Source organism: Lynx rufus, unplaced genomic scaffold (assembly GCF_022079265.1).
Source record: "Lynx rufus isolate CCGP_SWC_20201006 ecotype Redwood Valley unplaced genomic scaffold, mLynRuf1.p SCAF_22, whole genome shotgun sequence".
In the NCBI taxonomy this organism is placed as follows: domain Eukaryota; kingdom Metazoa; phylum Chordata; class Mammalia; order Carnivora; family Felidae; genus Lynx; species Lynx rufus.
In genome coordinates this window covers 8,967,723-8,994,224 of record NW_025814837.1, presented here as the reverse complement: position 1 = coordinate 8,994,224, position 26,502 = coordinate 8,967,723, and the positions used below count along the sequence as shown (strand labels likewise).

Below are 26,502 nucleotides of genomic sequence, written 5' to 3'. Positions count from 1 at the left end.
AGCATGAACGGGGGAGGGGCAGAGAGAGAGGGAGACACAGAATCGGAAGCAGGCCCCAGGCTCTGAGCCATCAGCCCAGAGCCCGACGCGGGGCTTGAACTCACGGACCGCGAGATCGTGACCTGGCTGAAGTCGGACGCTTAACCGACTGCGCCACCCAGGCGCCCCATTTTGAGTTAATTTTTGTGAATGGTGTAAGATAGTGGTCCAATTTCAATCTTTTGCATATGGCTGTCTGGTTTTCCCCAGACTGTCAATCTGCTAATATTTTGCTTATGAATTTTGCATGTTTATCAGGGATATTAGCCTGCAATTTCTTTTTTTTCCATGGTTTTGGTACCTGAGTAATACAGTATTCTTTTTTTTTTAATTTTTTAAAAGTTTATTTATTTTTGAGAGAGAAAGAGAAACAGAGTGCAAGTAAGGGAGGGGCAGAGAGGGAAGGAGACACAGAATTGGAAATAGGCTCCAGGCTCTGATCTGTCAGCACAGAGTCTGACGCGTGGGGCTCAAACTCACAAACCTTGAGATCATGACCCGAGCCGAAGTCAGACGCTTACTTGACTGAACCACCCAGGCACCACAGAGGTCTTCTTAAAATGACTTTGGAAGCTTTCCCTCCTTTCAGTGTTTTGGAAGAGTTTGAGAAGAGGTACTAGAGCTTTTTTTTAATGTTTGGTGGAAACCACTGGTTCTGAACTTTTATTTGTTCAGAGATTTTGATTACGGATTCAATCTCCTTACTAGTCTATTTAGATTTTTCAATTTTTCATGATTCAGTCTTCTAAGATTGTTTATGTCTAGGAATCTATCTATTTCTTTTTAGGTTGTTGAGTTTGTTGTTACATAATTGTTGGTAGCAACCTTTTACAATCCTTTGTACTTCTGTGGTGTTAGTTGCAATTTCTCCTTTTTCATTCTTTATTTTATTTGCCCCTCTCTTTTTTCTTGAGTCTAGCTCAAGTTTGTTAATTTATTAATCTTTTCAAAGAACAATCTCTTAGTTTCACTGACCTTTTCTATTGCCTTTTTAGTCTCCATTTCATTTTTTTCCACTCTATTCTTTATTATTTCCTTACTTCTACTAAATTTTTGCTTGCTTTGTTCTTTTTCTATTTCCTTAAGGTGCAAAGTTAGATGGTTTATTTGAGATTTTTGTTTCTTAAGGTAGGCCTGTATCACTAAGACCTTGCCTCTTTTGGGTGCTCTTGCTACATCTTACAGATTTTGGTTTGCTGAATTTTCATTTGTCTCAGGTACTTTTTAATTTATTTGCTGGTCCATTGGTTTTTCAGTGGCATGTGTATTTCCACATTGTAATTTTTCCAATTTTTTTCTTGTAATTTCTACTTTCATACCATTGTGTCAAAAAATCAATTCAATTCAATTCAATTCAATTCAATCTTCTTAAATTTATTAAGGCTTATTTTGTGGCCTAACATATGGTCTGTCCTAGAGAATGTTGTATATGCACTTAAGACGAATGTCTATCCTGCTGCTTTGGGACAAGATGCCCTGTGTGTATCTATTAAGTCCACCTAATCTAATGTGTTATTTAAGGCTAAAGTTCCCTTACTAATTTTCTGTCTGGATGATCTATCCATTGATTTATGTGAGGTTTCTAAGTCCCCAACTATTATTGTATTGCTGTCAATTTCTCCCTTTAGGTCTGATGGTGTTTGCTTTATGTACTTAGGTGTTGCTAGGTTGGGTGCATAAATATTTATAAATGTGCTATCTTCTTGCTAGACTGACCCCTTTATCATTATGTAATGCCTATCTTGTCTTTTATTAAAGTCTTTGTTTTAGAATCTATTTTGTCTAATATCAGTATAGATATCCATACTTTCTTTTGGTTTCCATTTTTTTTGAAAAATCTTTTTCCATCCCTTCACTTTCAGTCTGTGTGTGTCTATACATCTGAAGTAAATTTCTTGGAAGCAGCACATATCAGGGTTTTTGTTTTGTTTTTTTTTTTAATGCATTCAGTCACTCTAAGTCTTTTGATTGGAGAATTTAGATCATCATATTTGAAGTAATTATTGATAGGTATGTACTTATTGCCATTTTGTTCATTGTTTTTCTATTTTGCAATCCTCTCTGCTAGCTTGCTGACATTCTATAGTGTTATGCTTAGATTTATTTCTCATTATCTTTTGCATATCTGCTATGGGTTTTTTTTTTTTTTTTGTGGTTACCATGAGGCCAATATTTTAAGGGCCTAGCAGATTAAATTCAATGCATTCTAAAACTCTACATTTTCACTCCCCACCCCAATATTTTATCTTTTTTATCTTTTTGTGTGTCCTTTAACTAATTATTGCAGTTATGGTTACTTTTTACTAATTTTATCTTTAACCTTCATATTAGCTTCATAAGTGATTAACCATTACTTATACTACATATTTACCTTTACTAGTGAAGATTTTTACTTTCACATTTTGTTTTAATACTAATTAGTACCCTTTATTTTCAGCAAAAGAAGTCCTTTTACATTTCTTGCAAGGTCAGTTTAGTTAGTGTTGATGAACTGCTTTAACTTTCATTTGTAAAACTCTTTATCTCTCCTTCAACTGTGAATGATAACCTTGGCAGGTAGAGTATTCTTGATTGGATTTTTTTTTCTTTCAGCACTTTGAATACATCATGCCTTGCCTTCTGGCTTGTAAAATTTCTACTGAGAAAACTGCTGATAACCTTACAGGGGTCCTCCTGTATATAATAAGTTGTTTTTCTCTTGTTGCTTTTAAGATTTTTTTTTTTTAATTCTTAACTTTAACATTTTAATTATAATGTGTCTTGGCACAGGTCTCTCTGAGTTCTTCTTGTTTAGAACTCTGATGGCTTCCTGGATCTGAGTGTCTGTTTCCAATGCCAGATGAGGGAAGTTTTTAGCCATTACTTCTTCAAATAAGCTTTCTGCCCCTCTCTCTTGTTCTCTGTCAGGGACCCCTATAATGTGAATGTTATTCTGCTTAATGTTGTCTAATTGGCCTTGGGCTATCTTGACTTTTAATTCCTTTTTTTTTTCTTTTTGCTGAACTTTGTGGGTGAGTTCTCCTGCCCTGTCTTGGGGTTTATAGATCCTTTCTTCAGTTTCTCTAATCTGCTATTGAACCCTTTTAGTGTATTTCTCAGTTCGATTATTATATTCTTCAGTTCTGGGATTTCTGTTTGGTACTTTCTCATATTTGCTATCTATTAGTTTTAAAAGGTCTCTACCCTCTATGCTTCTCCTGAGTTTGGTGAGCATCTTTATGTCCATGACTTTGAGCTCTTTATCAGGTAAATTACTTATATCCATTTCATTAAGATTTTTTTTTCTGGGGTTCTTTCACTAGCAACAATTCCTCTCTCATTTTTTTCCAGTATCTGTATTTGTTTCTACATATTTGGCAAAACACCTACCTCTCCTAGTTTTGCATGACTGGCTTTGAGTACGAGATAAACCTCATCATTTAACACTGTCCTAGTTCTTGGTCCTCTCTTAAAACTTTGTGTTTGTCTGAGCAGTCTTATATTTTTCTTGGTAGGTCCTAGTTGTAGAGGGTGTGCCAAGACCTAGGAGTATTCCATAGGGAGGGATCTCAGTCAACACCTAGTTTCAGGGTGACTGAAAGCTATACCCTCAGGTAGCAGCTTTTAAGCTATGCAAATATACACAGTCTTGTGGGACCACAAAAACCATGGACACTGCTGGCTTCTAAGACCAAGTGATCTGGAAGTGTTCCATTACTGACAGTTGCAACATTCAGGGCTCCAGATGGGTATATGAGCTCCTTTCTAGGATGTACCAATGAGCTGTGGCAAGGCCAAGTAAGAGCCCTGGCCTACATTCTCTGAGAGCACTTTCATAGCTTCTGAATGTGTGGTAGCCTGAAGCCTGTCCCTCAGGTTGAAACTCCAGGTAAAGTAGATGGGCCTTTTTCATAGGAAGACTGGGGGTATGTTTCAGTCCCTTGTCTGTGCAGTGGCCTGGAGGTGGGAGACTGGAAAGAACTCTCTCTCCAATTGTTTCAGACCCACAGGGTCCCTGTAACATAATCTCCCTTGGCCACCAAAGCCAGAGGCATCTTGTGTGAGCTGTGCACTCTGGCCAGCTCTGGTGTGCTCACAGTGGAGAAGCATGTGGAAGCAGAACACTCACCCTGCTGGCTTAGTAGGGTCCTGAGAAGTGGTACACAAGGGTAGGGGGCATCCACTGATATTAGGTAGGTTGGAGGAAAAGTAAATTAAAAAAAAAAATACTGCTATTAGGGTAAAAGGAAGGGTATAAGAAATGTGCCAAAAATGGTGCCCACTAGTGTCTCTAACTCCAGAGATAGTTTCAGTAGGCTCCTGCTCTTACAGGAGATGCTGCAAGAATAGCAAATGAATCTCCTTCACTTACAATCCAGACTCTTTTCAGACGGTTGCTTCTGTACTAGATCCTAGAGTGAGTGAATGAGTCTATGAGCAAACCCTTTAAGAGTAGAATCTCTCTCTCTATAGCCCTATAGCTTTCACAGGCATACACCCTGTTGTTTTTCAAAGCCAGGCATTTGGGGGCTTGTCTCTCCAAGGCAGGTCCTAAGGGTTGGGGTGTCTGATGTGTGGGGTGTCCTTGCTCCTCAGGTAGAAGTTAGGTATCTGTGAGATCCCTCCTGACTGTGGGTCAGGTCACCACACTGGATGTGGAATGGGGAATGGGGAAATGGTAGAGACCATGTCTCTGCCTCTTCTACTTGTTTCAACGTGGCCCTTTCATTCTCTGTTGTGCAGGAGCTTATTCAGGTAGTTTTCAGGGTTTTGTTTTTGTTTTTTTTTTTTTTCCAGAGGGAATTTTCCACATGTAGGTGTAGCTTTGTTGTCTCCATGGAAAGAGGTGAACTCAGGATGTTCCTATGTTGCCATCTTAAACCATTTCTGTAACTGACTTTATCTGTAAGTTAAATATACTTTTTCTTGCTTTATTGATGTATTACTGACAAATAAAAGATGTATATATTTAAGTTACATGACATGATGTTTTTAAGGTGTACAATGTGACAATTCAATATACATATACACTGTGAAATGATTACCACAATCAAGTTAATTAATACAGCTATCACTTCACTGTTAGCATTTTGTATGTATGTGTGTGGAGGGTGGGGGAGTGAAACACTTAGGATCTACTCTCTTATCCAATTTCAAGTATGCAATACAGTATTTTAACTATACTTTCAAAAAGTATGTATGTATATCAATTATCAAGCTTACAAGGGACAGACTATACTGGATTATGTTATTACTAACTTGCTTAAGTTGGGAACTACATCTCCCAGAAACCCTTTCTCCATTTGGTTCCACTTTTGAGTTGGCCAAAGAGGAAGATATGTAACATTTGTATGGGACTTGGAAGGCATAAATGAAGCATTGGCCATAATCTTGGATCATCACCATGGTCACATATGGTGACAGACAGATGCAAACTTGCCCAGTGGATACAGTGGATAAGTACCCTAATTCCCTTCTGCTGTCCACCCTGACCATATTCCTGACTGCTGGCCCTAGACCAACCAACAGACACTTGGCTGTAGACCTACAAAAGTAGCTGATACTCAGAAGCAGCAGCTTCCCATAAACCTCTCCATGGACTCCCTTTTATAGCTGGATTTGCCTGAATTCTTACAATTCCAGGGAAGTGTGGACTTTTCCACTATTCTAGTACTTTGCAAGACTGGTTAGTGACTCTCTAATCTTCCAACTCCCCTTTCTAGATCTTGAATTCCAAGCTTTTCCCACTTATGTGTTAGGTTGAATAACCCTTATTTTCACACTACTCATTAAAGGCTCTGCTTCTCTAAATCCTGATTGATACAGACCGAATTCCTTTGCAGCTAGGCAAAATTTGAGAAATGAAGTCTGTGTATGAACAAAGACTCTTATATAACAACAAATATATATAATTTCAGAATTTTCTTTTTCTGATTTTGTTTCCTGGGTAAATATTTTCAATGATTATTTTCTCTAAGTACAATTATTTAGCACAAAATCAGTCAATGAAGAAAGCTTATAATTCTAAATATGATCCAAACTTGAGAGCTTGTGCATTTCTGAGGTAGACATGTGATACAAGAGTAAGCAAAGCTGGCTCCCTACGAAAACATTCTAGAACTGAAAAAAATACTACAAAATTTCCTTTCATACTTTCATCCTGGAGAAACTGGGTACAGAGGATATCTTTCACACCTGCAGATTGGTGTCCCTTGTAAATACTTGTTCTCAAACATCAGCTGTAACCTCAGTGTCTCTTTCCTTTTACTTTAGATCCTTTTCACTTACTCTTGGTCATGTCTTTCATTTACTTTCAATGATATCCCAATAGTTCAGCAATACTCAGTTCTTCTACTCAAACACACTTTGCCCCTCATGCAGCAATTTACTTTTCATGTCCAAAATATTTCAATCCTTTAAGGCTTAATATTCAGCCATCTCAGACATGATTATCTCAAGCATGTCACTCTCAAACTTACAAATTAATTTACCATTCTTTTGTTTATGATCTACTCATTAAGCTTGGCTATTTCTTATATATCTCTAAGGAATCATGTGTTACATCTTAAATTCCTTCTTTCACTGGCCTCCCCAAGTTGGGTTGGAGGCTCTCATAACACTACTCTGTGCATATACTTATTAAAGATTTACCATGTTATATTGTTATTATATATTTTTGTGTCTGGCTTCCCCATTGTATGGTGAGTTCATTGGAATCAGGATCTATATCTAAGTTACATAATGTTAGTTCATATTCAAGGCTCAAAAAATGTTTATTTAAAGTGTTTGTTTAGGATATTTTGTCCTAAAAACTGCCCTGTATGTTTTATAAGAAGTCACTGATGATACTTTCCACTTTGAATACACTGTCAGATATTATAAGAATGAATTGTTGTCTATGTTCTGCACTACAAGAATTGGGCTCAGAGAAGGCAATGTAAGTCTTTTCTCTAGATTCTGTAAGTGGACTGCATCATATAAAGATAATATTTGATACATTATCCTTCCTAGTATTATTTGGAAACTTCATTCATTTGGTCATTGGATTTTTAATAGGTATTCATTGAAGAGTTTTCATATACATAGGGAGTTAAAGTTTTAAATTTCTAGCTTTCAACTATTTATTGGATATATATGCCTCAGCACCTACATTTCTGAACTATTTCAAGAATAAGATGAGATAGGAGTAAATAAAATTAAATTTAGGCTAAAATATAGGCTAAAATAGGTTAAAATATATACTAAAATTTCACGGTCAGGGCAAAAATTATAGTGAGATAAATATCCATATACTGATAGCTGACACCCTAACACTCAAAAGTGGTATCAGTAGGTGGTTAAGTCATTAGATTTGCTTAAGTCATCAAAGTGGAACCCTCATGATTGGGACTAGTTCCCTTATTAGGAAAGGATCCTAGGAAAACCCTAGTAAAGATATAAGATACATGTAAAGATAAAAGAAGTCTGGGGCTTAGAAGAGGTCCCTCCCTCACCCAACCATGTTAGCACCTTCATCTTCTAGAACTGTGAGAAGTAAATTTCTGTTATTCATAAGCTACTTAGTGTATGGTATTTTGTTATAGCACCACAAATAGATGGAGGCAAGTGCTTTCTGAGTTCTGTGAGCTTTCTACAAAATTTCTGAACCTGAGGGAGGTTGGGGGACCCCCAAATTTGTAGACAGCAGGTCTGAGATGAAGGCAGTCCCATGGGCCCCCAAACTTATGGATGGTGTCTGAAGTGAGGGCACTCTATGAGGACTGTGCCCTCTAACTATACAGTTTTGTTTTGTTTTAAACTCCTGGGTATTATAGGTACAGTGTCACCACATGCCAAAATGTCAAAAGTTGAGCGCACAAATGTCTTTAAATTAAGGGCGCAAATTACAGTGCTATATTCTTTTACCTCATCACTTCTAACAATACCCCCTCCCCAACATACACAAGTTGCCTGTCTTCCATCATACAAATAGTGGTTATGATGTTGTAACAGGAAAGAGCTAAAATTAGGAGATACTTATGTTCTGAATGCCTGAGGCAAAAGCTCCTGGTGAACATAAACCTTATTTAAAGAAAGCCTTCATATCTTGTTTGCATTCTGCCTACCTTTTGACTTCAGAAAGACACTGTTATTCAAGTTACTGAAAGCACAATTGAACTTTAACTTTACTTGTTTGATCCTGGTACCCAAAGAACAATGACCAGTGTAAGGCTACCCAGCACTAGTGATAAATAGTAATGATATCCTACAGCTTTACTGTTTACTGAGGGCTTTCCGTGTATTTGGGAGGAAGGGTACTAGAAACTAGGGTAACCATTTTAAACTCCTTAAAGCTAGGTGATCATGAGAAAGTCTTGTTTAATGTCTCTATATTTAAGTTCCCCAAATGTAATTGTAAAATTAAAAAACAAAACAAAACACACCTTTGTTGCCTATCACACTGGAATGCTCCGTCAATGAGATAATGCTTGTACTTGAACCCTGAAAGAGCAACTTAAGAGTTGCCAAAGTTGGAAATTAACACATTTAACTTAAAGCTGTTCTATTTCCGAATTCAACTCTAATCTAAATTTATGGAAAAGAATGCATAAATTTGAGCCAAAAGCTAAAAATACTTTTACTAATTTTTTTTTATTTTGTTCATTGTCTTTTTCCATAAAGGGTGTTTCACATTATAAAAATCAACAAAGGTTATTGAAAAACATTTTCATTATTTTATATGGTACTGAAAATGAACATGACACTGTACACTAGTTTATCTATTCCATTTCCTTTCTCTTTATAGCCTATTTCATTTTCTCTCAAACTGTTATTATTATCATGGCACCCAAATTTGAGATATGCAGCTCCCTCAGGAGGTCAGGTACACATGTTTTCTAAAAGCAAATAAATCAGACAGTGGGAGGGCTATTTGGGTAATGTTAACAATGCTCCCCACAGGACACTGTGCAACTCACGTCTGTGATATTTGTCAGAACACCACCTAAATTTAAGAGAGAGTTCATGGTGCTGATACTTAACACAGAAAGCTACTAATAACTCATTAAAGACAGAGTGATAGCTAGTCTCATTCTCTTTCTTCCACACTCCCTTGTCCCACATCCTCTATCTTCCTGTCTCTCTCTCTCTCTCTCTCTCTCTCTCTCTATATATATATATATATATATATATATGTATTTATGTATATCTATATATCTATATCTCTATATCTCTATATATAAACATATATATATATATATATATACATATATATATATATATATATCTTATCTATCTCTATCATCTTTATCTCTCCTGAAAAACTCAGAGAAACAGAGACAGATGAGAAACTCTTAGTAACTGAAAAAAATTTCCAGGCTGTGGTGCAGTACTTTAGGCTAAGATCTATTCTTATGAATATTACAACCCTGTAGATACCTAATTTATGCAACATCGAATTCTTCTTTTTTTTCTGAAAGCAAGGTGAGGTGACCTTCCTGAAGGTAACAACTGAAGTAAAATTCATACAATTTAAAAGAAAATGGACAGGGAAGTTGGAGGCTCTTTTAATTATATGTACAACCAAAATAAAACTAATTATGTGTTATGCTATTCAGCATTGCTTAGTCATTTTATAAGTGACACTTTCACAAATATTCTTGATTATAGGCACTAATATACAATTGTATTTATAATAATTTATAAGATATAATGTATTCTTGTTGATGCCTTATTGATGCTATAGGTGAAGCAATACCATATCAAGTCTTAGTGGTCTTGGCAATTCACTTTCTCTCTTTGAAAACATTTTGGTAAGTATAGGAAAGGTGACAATATATACAGGTTGTATTTTAACAGTCTCTCTCTGTTCCTTTGATTCTGTCTCTAATTATCAAAACCTGTTAAAATAAAGCTATGATTCCTTCCTCTGTATAGTAAAATTCTCAGAGTTGAAGACTATCCTTTATTCCAGTAACCCTCAGCATCTAGACTAGCGTATTTTAGGTAATAGGAACTCAATATACACTTATTAATTGCACCTAACCATTATCCCAGCTTAAACATTTCCAAAGTGAACTCTGGAAGTGCTACTCATTGGTAAAAAAGTTCAGATTGCATTTCATTCTCATTACATAACACTGAATAAAACTGTTTGCATTAACTAAACCTGGGACTGAATTAAAGAATATTAATTTCACAAGGCCTTATATATTACAGGGTCTAGTTGAAACTAGCATAATCCTAGGTCTCCATTATTGCTTTCAAACCATTATTTCTCCATGCTCATGTAAAAATACTCTTTGAGTTTTATACTGATTAAAGAACATAATCATTTGGGGGCGCCTGGGTGGCTCAGTCGGTTAAGCAACTGACTTTAGTTCAGGTCATGATCTCATGGTTTGTGGGTTCGAGCCCCGTGTTGGTCTCTGTGCTGACAGCTCAGAGCCTGGAGCCTGCTTCAGAATCTGTGTCTCCCTCTCTCTCTGTTCCTCCCCTGCTCGTTCTCTGTCTCTCAAAAATAAATAAATGTTAAAAAAAAATTTTTATAAAAGAACATAATCATTTGTCATAAAGAATATAATCTTATACCCTTAAGAATATAAACCTTCCTTCACCCCTTTGCACTGTCATTTAATGATTTTCTAGTCATTTTCTCACACTAGGGAAAGAACTTTGGCCTGTGGGACTCAGTCTTCTCTTCCTGTCTTTCCTATGTTCCATCCTCATTCTGTTTTACTTCAATATCTATCTGGATAACTTATCCAACACTTTAATCTTAGAGTTTATGGACTTACTCAAATCTAGTTAACTTCAATTCTACGTCCCATTAACAATTCATACCCATGGACACCCTTCTGACTTTGTTATCATCTAGAATGGCACCACAGATATAAACTCTTATATCTCTCTTTCTGACTATAGCCTCTGCCCTTGCTTCTTCTATTCTTGCTACTTTTTCCATATCATAATCATCCAACCAGGAGTGTGTCTTCATCTTTCTTCTCAATATTCTTAGCATTACTAAATAATTCCTGAAGCTTCTGATGCAATGTATATGCTTATAGCTTATACAACTATATCTTTGTTCAAACTCTTGTTCCTTTAGTTCCAGATTCTTACATTCACTGACATTGGATTCCATGTAGCTCCTATATCTCAAATTTGACTAATCTAGTTTCCAAACCATTCCTCAGTCCATATTTTTGGATGCTGACATCACCATTCTGTTGTCAGAGTCAGAACTTGATACATATTTAAATTATTTTTCTCATCATCTAGCCAAATAGTCATTAAGTTCTGCCTATATTAACTCAAAAAATCATCTGAAATTCCTAACCCTAGCTCTAAACCTAATCCTAACTGAAACCCTAACCCCTAACCTATAACCACTAACCCCTAACCATAACCATAACCATAAACTTCTCTCTCTGGAGAGGTCTCTGAACTGCAGGATAATAAGCATATACCCTTGCCCTGGCCCTAAACCTAACCCTAACTCTTCTTCTGGCTCTAAACTGAACCCTAATCCTATATCTGAGGATTATAAAATAGAATGAGATTTTATAATTAGATTATAAAAATATTATAAAATAGAATGTTACTCAGCCATATAAAAAATGAATTCCTGCCATTTGCAGTGACATGGACGGAGCTAGAGAGTATTATTCTAAGTGAAGAAAGTCCATCAGAGAAAGACAGATACCATATGTTTTTACTCATATGAGGAATTTAAGAAACAAAACAAATAAGCAAAGAAAGAGAGAGAGAGAGAGAAACCAAGAAACTCACTCTTAACTATAGAGAACAAACTGATGGTGGCCAGAGGGGAGGTGGTGGGAGATGAGTTAAAGAGGTGACAGGCATTAAAGAGTGCACTTGTGATGAGCATTGGGTGATGTATGGAAGTGTTGAATCACTACAATGTACACCAGATATTACACTGTATGTTAGCTAACTGGAATCGAAATAAAAACTTAAAAAAAAGAAACAATTATCGGGAATTCATCCTTCCATCTTACTAGAGCCTTATCATTTCACGACTAAATTCTTAGTTGGTATCACTGCATCCAAAATCACTTGTTCCTCTCCAATTTATTATATGTAAGCAATTATTTCCAACCTTGCTATACATCACGGAATACAAAGAAAAAGAAACATTCACTTCATCACACTGGGGTAAAAAGACAAGGCTCTTTGACAGCACAGTCTTCTGAGCCCAGTTTCATAAGCACCTTAAGTCCTTCTCAACTCTAACTGCTGACAGGAATAATATCTCAATCCAACTTTGGTCCATTAGCACCACACCAAGGTAGACCAGTGGACAGCAGACCAATGGAAATCTCTGCTAATTTTAGTGGAATTTTCCTCAGCTGCTATGGTAGCTTTGTTATTCTTTTGAAAATTATTCATGACCTAAAACCTAAACTCCATAGTGTGACATTCACAACTTTGGTTATGTGGCTCATACCAGTATGGTCTTCATCTGACCTTCAAGCATAGTAAAATACACGCCATTCCCTAAATGCATGGTTATTTTTTGATACCTGTCTGTCTTTTTTTCCAATTGTTTTTACTACTTGAAGTATTCTTTCTTTGACTAATTTGTTACCACCGTCCAAGACTTAGTTCTGTTATTATCACTTTTGCAAGCTGTCTTAAGATTTCCTTCAAGCTCTTCTTTCTGGGTTCTAAAGAATTCTGTGCTTAATTCAAGAAAAGAAGTTGTTGTACCTAATTTTAACTTGGACCTGTTTCTTCACCATTGGTCAGTGAAATTAATTGGGAACAAGTGTTACCTTTCATTCAAGATGCTCAGAATGTCACCCAGATTCTGACACTTGATATATATGTAACTTTGAAAGAAAAAAGAAAAGAAAAGAAGAGGATAAGAAAAGAAAAGAAAAGAAAAGAAAAGAAAAGAAAAGAAAAGAAAAAGAAAGAAGAAGGTAACAGTTTTCTTCATCCTTGTCAAAGTAAACTGAAATATAAATCTCACTCTTTATACTTATCCTTTTAGGAGCCACATCACTTCATCTGTATTTCAACTAAACAAATGTTGAGCACTTATTATGTCCTAGACATCTGATGGACTCTGGAAGTACTCATTTGAGTGAAATATCGTTCTCTCCCTCAAAAGCATCCGCAGTTGGAATGGGAACCAAATATTTGAGTAAAACTGCATAATACAACATATAATACAATCTCTCCCTCAATCTTCTCTCTTTCCCCTTTGCTAGAAAATATACCTGGGCCTTGCAATTTGCAAAAAAATAAATAGAAATATACAAATTATTTTATTACCAAAGCTCTTGAAAGAGTATTCTAAAATTGCCTTTTCCAATTTCTTTCAATGCTCTTGCTCCTTTCACTATTATTACATTTAATCTGCCTTTCCCAATCTGATACTACTTTTTCTGTCATTGATGCTTTCCTAACAGCCAAGTTGTATTCAGGCATAGCCATCTATGGACATGAACTACTAATTTCAGGTGAATATGCATTTCTAGGATAAAGCTGACAGGACGTGCAAGATGACAGAAAGCCCTCAGGAAGCAGGCAGGAAAAGAACACATTTCTTCCTCCTTCAACCTTTTAATCTCCCTCTAGTGCCCCATACTGGCAGAACCTAATTAAGAGGCATGTAACAAAGGAAAAATGTAGTCTGAAGAGCCCTAGCCCCAGTGGTCACCAAGCAGAATATAAAAATGCTGAGAGATAATCATTTCACAACTTGCATGCCCAGGTTCTGCTCTCAGATATTCTCCAACACTTTTCTTCAAAGCTTGCATGAGCTCCCATGGCTTCAATGATTAATACAGTAGCTGATTCACTGATCTTCTACTCAATCCATTTCTACTCTTTCTCTCAAACTCTATCCCACATGGTGATTAGGTATACATGCTTCCACTTACATAGTCTCTACCACGTCCAAGACAGATTACTTCTCAGCAAAGCCAGTCATCAACAGTTCTTTTTATATAAATGCCACCATATTTTTTCTAGTCAACCAGTATCATCCCACCTTCTATATATTCTGTTCTTTTTTTGTGTGTATCATATGCAATTTGACATCAGTCTCTGTGAAGTCTATAATCCTCATTCCTGCTCCATCAGTGTTTCATTACTTCTCTTTAATTGCAGAAGTATTTTCTTACAATTTATATCTGTAACTTATGTTTTCATTTCACTTCAGTTCATCTTATATAATGCTGTTTAATTGATCTTCCTATAGCCTATCTCTGAGCACACTGTATTCCTGGAAAATTCCCCATGCCTCCTACTGCTTTACAAATTAAGTGTAAACTTTTCAAGTCGGTCTTCATGATATATCCCCGGACCTACATTCTTAGCTTTTTCCCTGTTTATCTGCATTACTAATATATGAGCACATTTAGATGGAATTTTGAAACAGTGATATAATTAAAAGTAGAATGTTTCCATTTTATATTAAAAGCAATAAAATCAAACCACAATAGTCAATATGCCAAAAAAGTAATAATGACAAAAGGAGAAAGGTAGTATCACCACAGAAAACATTAAGCAAGATGGCAGAAGCAAGAACCAATAAAACTGTCATATAAATTAAATTACTAAAGCAGAATGGATTGAAAAGCAAAATTATCGTAAATATTGCTCTATAAATATTACAAATGAACATCTAAAACATAAGTCAGAATACTTAATAATAAAATGCAAAATTAAGTTGGTCTAACAAAAAGAGGTGTTGAGAATATTAACTGCATAGCGATACATAAGAGAAAGATATCATTATATTAAAAAATAACAAAATGGTCATTTAATAATTGTGAGTATCTATGCACTGAATAACATAATCTAGAAAATATATAAAGCAAAATCCACAAATTAATTCACATTGAACTAAACATTTCATTTAATTTATTTGCTCATAAATAATCTGTGAAGCAAAAGTTGCAGTGATCTTGCCTGATGGTCCCATGCAGATTAAACAAAAGCTTTTAACAGAATTTTATTTTTCCCTAGCTCTGTTAATGTTTAATTGATAAATAAACCTGTATATATTTAAAATGAGCAATGTGATGATTTGATATATGCATACATAGTGAAATGATTACCATCATCAGGTTGATTAAAACAACCATCATCTCATGTAATTACCTTTTTGTGTGTATACATGGTAAGAATACTTAAGATCTACTCTCTTAGCTGATTTCAAGTATATAATTCAGTACTATTACCTCTAGTTACCATTCAATACATTAGATCTCCAAAATTTATTCATCTTATAAGGCTTGTAGCCTTTGACCAGCATCTCCCCCATTTTACCCCCACCCTGACCCCAGATAACCACCATTCTATTCTCCGTGTTCAACTTTTTTAAGATTCCACAAACAAGTGACATCATATCTGGCTGGCTTATTTCTCTGTCTGGCTTATTTCACTTAGCATAATATCTCCTAGATTTATCTATCTTATTGCGAATGGCAGGATTTCATTCTTTCTCATGACTGAAAAATATTGCATTATCTATGGAATGGTTACCATTATATCTATCTATCTAGATCACTGATACATAAATACAACGTGTTTTTATCTGTTCATCCATTGACAGACACTCAGATTGTTTCCATATGTTGATTATTATGAATAATGCTGCAATAAACATGACAGTGCAGCTATCTCTTTTAGATACTGATTGTTTCCTTCAGATATTTACTTAGAAATGACATTGCTGAATTAATGGATTTGTATTTTTAATTTTTAAAACAATCTCCACAATGTTTTCCATAATGGCTGTACCACTAATAATTTCCACTAATTTCCACTAATTTCCACATTTCCACTAATAATATATAGGGTTCCCTTCTCTCTACCTCCTTACCAATACTTGCTATCTCTCGTAATTTTTATAAATGACATCCTAACAGGCAAGAGATGACATCTCACTGTGGTTTTAACTTGCATTTCCCTGATGTTTAGTGATGTTGAGCACATTTTCATTTATCTGTTGACTATCTATATACTTCTTTGGGAAGATGTCTACTCAGGTCCTTTGCCCATTTTTAATTGGATTACTTCTGTTTTTTCTTTATTTATTATTTTGTTTGTTTGTTGCCACTGAGTTATATGAGTTACTTATGTGTTTTGGATATTAATCCCATATCAGAGATATACTTTGCAAATATTTTCTCATATTTAGTAGGCTGTCTTTTCAATTTATGTATTATTTCTTTTGCTGTGGAGAAGCTTATCAGTTTGATGTAGTCCTAGCTTATTTTTGCATTTGTTTCCTGTGCTTTTGGTGTTCATATGCAAAAAAATCATTGCCAAGACCAATGTCAAGGAGCACAATATATTAAAATTGCCATAATTGCATTCAGGAAATACTTGATCATTTTTCAAGTTTGTTCTTCACTGCAAGTGAGAAAGAAAACACTAAAGTATTCAATTCAACTTGCTAGAAAAGAAAAAGAAACAAAATTACAAAAATCAATCAAAAAGAGTAACAAAGAAAAAAGCTAAAATTAATGATTTGGAGAACAAAAATAATTAATCATCATGAATAAATCAGAATTTGGGTGGGAAAACAATCATAAGGCAAAAATTTAACAAGGTCAATCAAGGAAAAGAAAAAAAAAAGAAAAGCCTAATGCATGAGAAAAGAACATAACTACAGAAGCAGAAGAAATGAAAAAAATACATATTTCATACAACTTAATAAATTTGAAAACCTCATTAAAATGATTTTTTTCTAGAAAAATATAACTTTCAAATATTGGCTCAAGAATTAGAAAACATTAATCATGCAAAAAGCAAAAAAATGGACTGAATAAATTTTAAAATGTTTTTCTCCAGAAAAGAGTTAAGCTCAGATAATATGTACTGGGGGGCACTCACCATCATGTTTATTTGTGTACTTCTTCTGACAGTTTTTATCCAGAACCGCCTTTTCAAGATTGTCTGCATGGCAAATGGAATGCCTTCCTCTGGGGCAAAGGCTGGACACGTTTGTTAGAAGCTCCCTTATAAAACTGGGGCTTTCCTACATTCCAAGTTCATCAGCTGTGATAAAGATTCCTTGTGTATGCAGCATCCACCTGGACCACTTTCCCATTATCCCATGAGACTTGGAGCCAAGGTGAACCTATTTAAACATGAAGCTCACACTGCTGCTGTGTAGCAAGTAAAAAAATCTTTGCTTATCACCTAGAAGTTTCATGCCTTCTGCATCATTTGTGAAACTATGGCAGGCTAACTTGTTAGTTTGCAACTGAAGTAAAATCTCTAACTCTTCACATATCTTGATAGTATCATAGTAAAATTCCTCAAAATTTTAAGGAACTTAAATGTGTTATGCTATTTAACATAGAAAGAAAAGAAAACCTTATTTCATTGAAACAACTCTACTAAATCTCTGACACTAATATCTTGAACAGAGTACAAAACAGAACTATAGACCAATTAGATGTTCAGCATTAAATGGCTGCAAATTGAATCCAGTAATGAATTACAGTTTTAATAAGGCATAACCAATTAGGTATACTTAAGTATGTAATCGGATATTTGGAAACTCATACTATAATTACTTTAATTGATCAAAAGAGAAAAACATATATTTATGCTATTACTCTGCAGTGAGGGAAAGGTATTTCAAAAGTGGCAGCCCCACCAGGAAATTAATGTTACTTGGAAAAATCATAACATCCAACGCGTGTTCATAGAGTATTATCAAAACCATGTAAAAAAAAAAAACAATGCATAGAAAAACTGAGGTAGATTATGGCCAAGTGATTTTAATAGATGCCTCTAGGTAGTTGGGGAGAAAAAAGCCTATTCAAACTTCATGTATAGTCCTTTAACGAACTATTAGTAGAAATTCTGGGACATATCTGCAAGATGTAACATGATGTTGGAGAGATGCAAAAAGAAGAGAGGCTTCTGCCTTGTTTAATGGATCATGCTCTGAGCAAACATTCAAAACACATTAAATTTATATTTGGGAGTTACTTATACCCATGCTACGTCTTTCCTTTACATGATAGTGTTATTCTCTCCTGATTTCTAAGTACCTACGATCATTGCTGCACTGGGTCTGTGCTTAAACACTTGAAGTGTTCCCCAGTATAAAATTAGTACTCTTTTGCTACCAGTCCTCAAATCAAAATGTTCATACCTCAAGAGAGCATGGATTTGAACAAGCAGCTTTAAAAAAGCAATATGATGAACCTAATTAATATGATTACATGTGACTGATGCTTAATCCTACCAGAATTATTAAAAATATTAATTATGCAAACCACGTTTCCAACTTTTAAAACTTTCATGTTAATTTAAAATCTTTTGGTAGCAAGAAAATTAACATTAAGGCAAATTATTCTTGCTTATGAGGTCCATTGGTCAGTTCTTCTAAATGTTCCCAGGTTTTTCACACATTCGTTTCCCACTATTAAGACCACAGAATATGTAATTTGTTTTTATTTTATTTTAATCATACCTAATGTATCAGGTCAGTGGGCCAGGGACACAATTTATTGTTTGTAATTTGAATGTTGTTACTATATTCAAGTTTGTTTTTTACATCTTCCCTCTTTCTGCTGATTGAATCTTTAAAATTGAGGCTAGGGTTGTAGTCACCCAACACTGAATACCCTGAACACAGTACTCATAAACTAGTTGTGTGAATGAAGAAGTGATGAGTGGAAACTAGGAGAATAATTTTTTAAACTGTAGTAATCTTTAAAATTATCTCAGAGATTAAATTTGCTTCTTATTTGTACTATTTCTGTACCTGGCTGTCTAATGAGGCAATGAATCACTGCCTCTGTATTAAGCTAAGAATTTTCCACATGAAAGGGTCAAGAAGTGATTTAATAGCCAAATATGGGACTGCTGTAAATATTTCCTGAGAGTAAAAAATATGAGGCGAAATAAAAACTGATAAACTCTACAAAGTATTAGGGGATTGTGTCTTATAGAATTCAATTTGGAAACTGGTCTCTCTGCCAATGATCCAATATAGACCATTATACCCTTCTCATATCATACCCTAAATTATAGAAAGGAGAGCAAGATTATAGAAAAATCACTAGAGAAAGGCACTGACATAGAAAAGCAGTGGGACTTCTGAGGACGGCTAATAATAGATTAAAATTAAAATTAAAGATTAAAATAACCTGAAACTCCAGTTTTGTTTGGATCTTTCTAGTAACAAAAAGGAAGATCAGTAGCGAGAGCTATAGTACTTTGATGGGTATGGTAGAGTGACATTTTCATCTTAATTGTATTTGCAAACTATAGGCAGTTAAAACTCCATTTAACATTAAAATATCTTTCATTTAACTATATCTGATATGGAACTATATAAACCAAAAAAGGTTGAATTTAACTCCAGAACCACATTGTATTCTATCTGAAGTTTGTATATAATTTTTTTCTTAAACCATTTTATTGTCTGTTTGTAGTTCTAATTCTATGGCATGTTTTCTTACATCCCCAGTTAATTCTACTGTGGATTTTATATGCTTTTATTAAATGATTTCTTCAGATGATCCATAATTGTGATCAATTCTTTTGCCCAGAGGGGACACCCCAGATTAGTAATACCGTATTTATAATCATGCCTAATAAAACTTGTTTCTTTTTAGGAATGCTTCATATTACATACATGTTTACAAATTTTTACTTCATCCAATTTCTAAATAGGGATGAGAATAGTTTTCTGTGAAGAATCACATTCTTTCCACTATTTAATGCCAATAACTGATCAGAATCATAGTGTCACTAATGTAAGATATATCAATTTCTAAACTAGGCATGTTCAAACTCTATGCTTCTGATCACATATGGCAAATGCGTAACAAAGAACTATCTGAGAGTTGATAAGAGGCAATTTCATATAAATTTAAGATTATTTAAGAAGTATTATTCAGATATTTATCAGAATCCTTAATTGCTAGAAAGCAATAGAGAATTTAACCATTTCACCTACAAGGAAAGACTAGATGGCAAATGTCTCATGAATTATCAAGGAGAAAAAGAGAGAATGAGAAAGAGAAAGAAAGGGAGAAATCAGCTCTTGCATGCAGCATGAGTATTCAACTAAAGTATCAGGCTGGCGCAGTATGGAAAATGTCCCTGAAATGCTCCTGCTTTCAGGCATTATCATGCATGTGGACAGCAAAATTACCAAAAAAGCATATGTTCATCCATTTATTCATTCAGTCATTCAATGAGTATTCATTGAGTGCCTCCCTTGTGCCAGGCATAATTCTGAGCTTATAGGATACAGAGAAGAATGTGGCAGAAAATCTCACTGACAATACATTAGTATTGCAAGATGCAGGCAGACAACAAAAAAACAAAAATGAATGAACAAAACAAGGTCAGAGAAAGATTGGTGCTAAGAACAAAACACAATGCCAGGTGATGTGACAAGTGGGTGGAGGTAGGTGCATTTCGGAATGCGAAGGCAGAGACAAGATTTTGGATGAAAAAAATACAAATCTCAATTTCTGAGAGGCTAGTTATACAGGATTTTTTCTTTGTCTCTCTCCTGCTGACCATATTTTGCCATTTCACTAATTATTATTGTTCCATTAAAGTGCTGAAATGCCAGTCAATAAATGATTATTGAGATCCCACTGTGTTCTCAGCACTAGGACGATTGGAAAATGTGGTTGAATTCAAACAGCTAATTCTACTGCTGTGATAAAATATGAGGTGGAGAATGATGCTTAAATCAGTAAATAACTTAAGCCTTCTCTTTCTGAGGGGTGCATTTACATCTAAGCCTCCCCAGTCCATTCATACATCACAAATCTTGAGATTTAGCCATCAATGTTTCAGGAACTTCTCCAAAAGAAGGCATCATTTATTGCCACTAGATGGCACCAATTATTTTCATATTGTTAGGCCCCCTCCCCCTAAAATACCCTTTTTCTATGTAAAGGTCATTATTTAAAATGGAAGAATATTACTTAACACTATTGTTAATAAAACTGTTATTCTTTTTTTAAGCTTACTTATTTATTTTCAGAGAGAGAAAGAGTAAGTGGGGGAGAGGGAGGGGCAGAGAGAGAAAGTATCCCAAGCAGGCTCCGTGCTGCCAGCACAGAGCCTGACATGGGGCTCAATCCCACGAACAGTGAGATCCTGACCTGAGCTGCAAACAAGAGTTAGTCACTCAACCGACTGAGCCACCCAGGCACCTCTATTGTCCTTTTATTTTTTATTTGTTTTTAAAATGTTTTTATTTTTAAAAGAGAGAGACAGAGTACAAGCAGGGGAGGGGCAGAGAGAAAGGGAAACCCAGAATCCCAAGCAGGCTCCACACTGTCAGCACAGAGCTTGATGCTGGGCTTGAACCCACAAACAGCGAGATCATGACCTGAGCTGAAGTCGGATGCTCAACTGACTGAGCCACTCAGGTGCCCTGTATTGTTCTTTTATTAATACTTTCTACAGGAAGGATCACAGAAATAACATGAAAGATGGTATGTGCATTCACTGACATACTTGCTTAATGTATATTTGCTCTAATTTTTAAAAATGGTTTAGATAATTTCTTTGAAATGTAAAAAGTAATTGAGTATATGGATATATATAATAATTGGATATATTAATATCAGGACCAAAAATAGCTTTAAAAAGTATATTGTGATATTAAATATATCTTTAAAAGTTTTGCAGAAATAGTTGTAATAAGATGCAGTAGAATGATTTTTCAGAAGTAATTTACCATTTGGCCTCTTAAAAATAAGCCATGTTTATAAATATATTGAAAAAGTCATGGCATTCATTATTATAATTAAATGTATCAGAAACTAATCCAAAATATAAAATAGGAGAGGAATCCCTTAATTAAATGTGTACCATTTACTCATATTCTATATAAAAAATTTAGTATGAATAGCTTTAGAAAACTTAAACTTCAGATCCAAAAATATGTATCATATGATTTCTGTTTCCAAGTTTACAGGGCAATTAAAATCTATGGAAAACTTTTCTAAAGGAAAAGAGCATGAAATATTCTCCTTTTTCAAAAAAGTGGTTGGTAAACAATCAAAGTGTGTTCATTCAGAAATAAAATGTAACTATCCCCACATCTCCCATTAAAGGCGTAATAATGGCTCTAGAATAAATATAAATTGTACTTTTATACCAGTAGACTTCAAAATAAAGTGAAGTACAGAAGGTCCCTGACTTACAATGGTTCCACTTATAATTTTTTTTTATTTTACATTGGTGCAAAAGCAATATGCATTCAGTACAAACCATACTGAGAATTTTGAATTTTGATTGTTTCCCAGGCTAGTGATTTGGGGTAGGATACTGTCTCGTGATATTGGGCAGGGACAGCAAACCCCAGCCCCCAGTCAGCCATGTGATCCTGAGAGTAAACAACTGATACACTTAACAGTCAGTCTTTCCCCACACAACCATTCTGTTTTTCACTGTCAGTACCGTATTCAATAAATTACATGAGATATCCAACACTTTACTATAAAATAGGCTTTGTGTTAGATGATTCTGCCCAACTGTAGGCTAATGTAAGGGTTCTGAGCACATTTCAGGTAGGCTAGGCTAAGTTATGATGCTGGGAGGTTAGGTATATTAAATGCATTTTTGACAACAATATTTTCAACTCACGATGAGTTTATCAGAATATAACCTACTCGCAAGTCAAGGAAGATTTTCACAATGACACAATGAGAGTGCACATAAAATGCATTAAAAAGCACAATATGGTATATGAATATATTATAATTACTTAGAAGAAAAAATAAGAAATTACATTGATTGCACTAACGGATTCATTTTTAAAATTTGAACATCATTACCACTTCAATATGAAAAACGAGTGCCTCAAACTAGCTGCTAGTTTAACTATCACTACATTTCCTTCATTTTAAGACAGTCCAAAAATAATACTCACTTTAATATCTGCCAGAGTTTTTTGCCTCATGGTAATGAGTGTTCTGTATCTCTGTTCTTCTTCATAGAGTCTCTCTTCACAGGTTTTTTTCTCACTTACGAGCTGATCAAACACAGCTTGTGCATATTCCTTTTTATATTTTGTAGTTATATAGTGGTTCCTATGAAGAAAGAATTGTATTTGCCACTGACCAATTCATATTTTATTTTCTGAAATACATTTGTGATACAGTTTTAAAGAGCCAGTATTTAAAAGTCTTAGAACTGAAGGGCTTTGGAAAGATCCCTAATCTTTTCCATAGGCCTATCTCCATAGAGCTACTTCTAAACGATCCAGTTGGGAGAAAATCTCTAGAGAAAATCTCTAGAGAAATTTAGTGGATTTTCTTGGTTGCCTACCCAGCATGCCTCTCCAAAAGAACCCCTCCTCCATGCAGCACATAACCCCAAAAATAAATTCTAATTAGATTAAGTATAATTAGATTAGACTAGCATGTGGCTGATTATTCAGGAATGAAGATATGTATTAATATAGCCTAATAAGACGAAAGGCAAGGACCTAATTCCATGTACAAAAGGCTCCCATCCACTAAATGTGAGTGAGTCATGTTTTCAAACCTGAAGACAATGGGCATAGAGGAGAGAGAAAAAACTGAGTACCTAGTGTTGATCTCCTGGATCACCAACCCTGCAGCTGACCCCGCCTAAGAGCCCCTGTTCTATAATATGACACATTTCCCTATTGTTTAGTTTAAGCTGTTGTGAGAATGTGGTGTGTGTGTGTGTGTGTGTGTGTGTGTGTGTGTGTGTGCATTTTGTCCTTTGCAACTAAGTATATACTGACACAGAGATTAAGTGATTTTTCTTTAAATAAGGAACAATATAAGTAGAAAAAGCATCAAAAAGTGGTTAATACAATACTGCAAAACAAATATGCTTTAGAAATAATTGCCAGAGTCGATCAGTAACGCAGAATACAGAATAAGCAGCTGCAAAAGCTCCACACAGTCTTACGTTACCCCCAGTTGTTTTTATCTCTGCTGGTATAGAAAACTGAATCCTCTGCACAGTTAGCTAAAATAGCAGCAGGACTAAAGTTTTTGAGGGACTGAAATGTTAAAGTGCTTTGAATATAATACCTCATTTAATACAACAACAACCCTTGACATTATGGAACATAGAATACTGGGGAAATTCACACAGGAAAGAGCTAGTATGACCAGAACCAAAATACTCCCACAGTTGCTCCCAGCAAATATCACTATATATTGACCACATATACTTTGTTCCCTACACTAAGTATTTTGAGACTGGATTATATTCAACAGAGCATTTAGTTAATTATAAATATACATATACATATATATGTATATATATGTATATTTATATATATACACATGTATGTATATGTATATATATTTGTATATATACACATATGTATATATATAAATATACATATGCATATATACATATATACATATATACATATATATACATACATATATACATACATACATATGCATGTATACATACATATGTATGCATGTATACATACATATGTATATACATACACATATACATGTATATGTATACATATATACATATATGTATGTGTGTATACATGTATATATACATGTGTATATACATATGTATATATACACATATACATATGTATACATATATACATATGTATATGTGTATATATACACATATATGTATATGTATACATACATATGTAAATACATACATATATACATATATACATATATATACACATATATACATATATATACATATATACATATATGTATGTACATATACATGTGTATATGCATATATATGTATATATACATACATATATGTACACATATATACATACATACATACACATACACATATAGGCACATACACAAATGCATACATTATGATTATATGTATATCTATGCATGAAAATAGTGTTTCCTTTCTCCCAGTGATAAAAGGAATGCACTCTGAGGTCCTATGGGTCTGGTTTAAATCCTTTCACATCCTAATTAAGAAACAGGTGTAAAAATTAGAGCCAAGGATAGCTTTGTTATTATTCTTATCACCATATTTTAGTAGTTTTGCACGTGCAAGCTTGTGTTGCTAAATTATCTTTAGATACTTGAAGGTTCTCTTTCTCATTTGTCATTTCTTTGTCCTTCTCGGTGTCTGGCACTAGGCACACTGTAAGTTCTCAATAAAGAATGATTAGCTTGATACAGTCACCTACTGAAAGTACCAGTAGACTATTGCTAATACAGTTTATCTGCAATAATCTTCCTTTCCAATCCTAGTTTAGGGAGTCAACGTGCATAGCCGTAAGAGCACCACTTTGGAATAAGATGGACCTAAACCAGAGCTGGTTCTACCACTAATTAGCTGTACAATGTTACGGCAGTCAACTAATTTCCCTCAGCTTGTTTCCTCAGTATTCTTTTAAGAATGTTACTATATAATTTAAAGATTTGTTGTGAGAACTGGGTCAGATAAAGAACACAGACTGCCCACAGAGTATCTGGTACGTTGAGAGGTCAATTAATGGTAACTTTAAATATTACTTGACATTATCCATCATTATTGTTAATTAATAGATCTGTCAATAATGTCACAGCTTCAGCTATTCTTTTTCTCCTTTTCCTGTGAGAAGGCAGACTTTTGTCAAGTTTAGAGAAGGAACTGATTCACTGGGACATGGTGACCAATCTTGTCCCAAGGGCAATATAATCTAGCCACAGAACAGACGAAAATGTTAGGACTGAAATGGTAAGAATTCTGAAGAAAGGAAATTCACCAGCTCCTAAACTAAATCTTTACAAGTTTAATGAGAATTAAAAAAATTTAAGCTTACACCATTGAACCTCAGCATATTTGTACAGATGTTAAATGATGTGGATAAATATCTTTCAAAATAAACAGCATATTTCCTTGCCTTCTTACATGATATACTGAATATGATTTAATGTTTTTCAGATAAATATGTATGATCATTTTGAATATGTTTTTACCCTATAGTAATAGCTAAATAAATCCTTGTTGAGAGGATGCCCTGATTCTATTAGAGTGTATGATAATCAAGCTGTGCGCAACTGTTTTCATGACATTTTATCCCTCAAGGGCTGTGATTTTGCTAATGCTATGTTAGCCTTATTATACTTAAATCAAACTATAATTCCTAAACGTGACTAATGTATATTCTTCCAGTAGTCCTGCAAGCTCTGTTCTCAATGTATTATAAAATAGAAAATAAGAACAAAAAGGAATAAAGGAAGAGTATGCAAGTTCTAAGTAAGGGTCTATGGAAACACTGAAGGATCTTAGACTATGGTCATTCTCTAAGTGAAAGACCTTACTAACCCTTGTCATGTATGCCCCTGACTAATGAAGGGACTGCATAAGAGGTTTTTATAATAAATATGAAAAAATTACATGAGGTTTTGTAGAATATCTATTTCTAAAGGCTTACCTTAAAACTTACCAAAAGAGTTGGGTGAAAAACCATATATTATTAACCATGTCATGTGAGTGAGAAATGTTGAAATTAATGGGAAAGATTAATTTCATAATTAA

The 26,502-nt window shown here is 34.6% G+C and overlaps 1 protein-coding gene across 1 annotated transcript in view; it reads right to left on the bottom strand.

Annotated features, from left to right (window-relative positions):
- The window catches only part of CCDC178 (coiled-coil domain containing 178), a 410,140-nt gene that overhangs the window by 227,170 nt on the left and 156,468 nt on the right, over positions 1-26,502 (bottom strand). Inside the window, exon 18 of the mRNA XM_047086870.1 lies at positions 22,913-23,072. Coding sequence (XP_046942826.1) covers positions 22,913-23,072 — 160 coding nt within the window. The remainder of the gene's footprint in view (positions 1-22,912; positions 23,073-26,502) is intronic.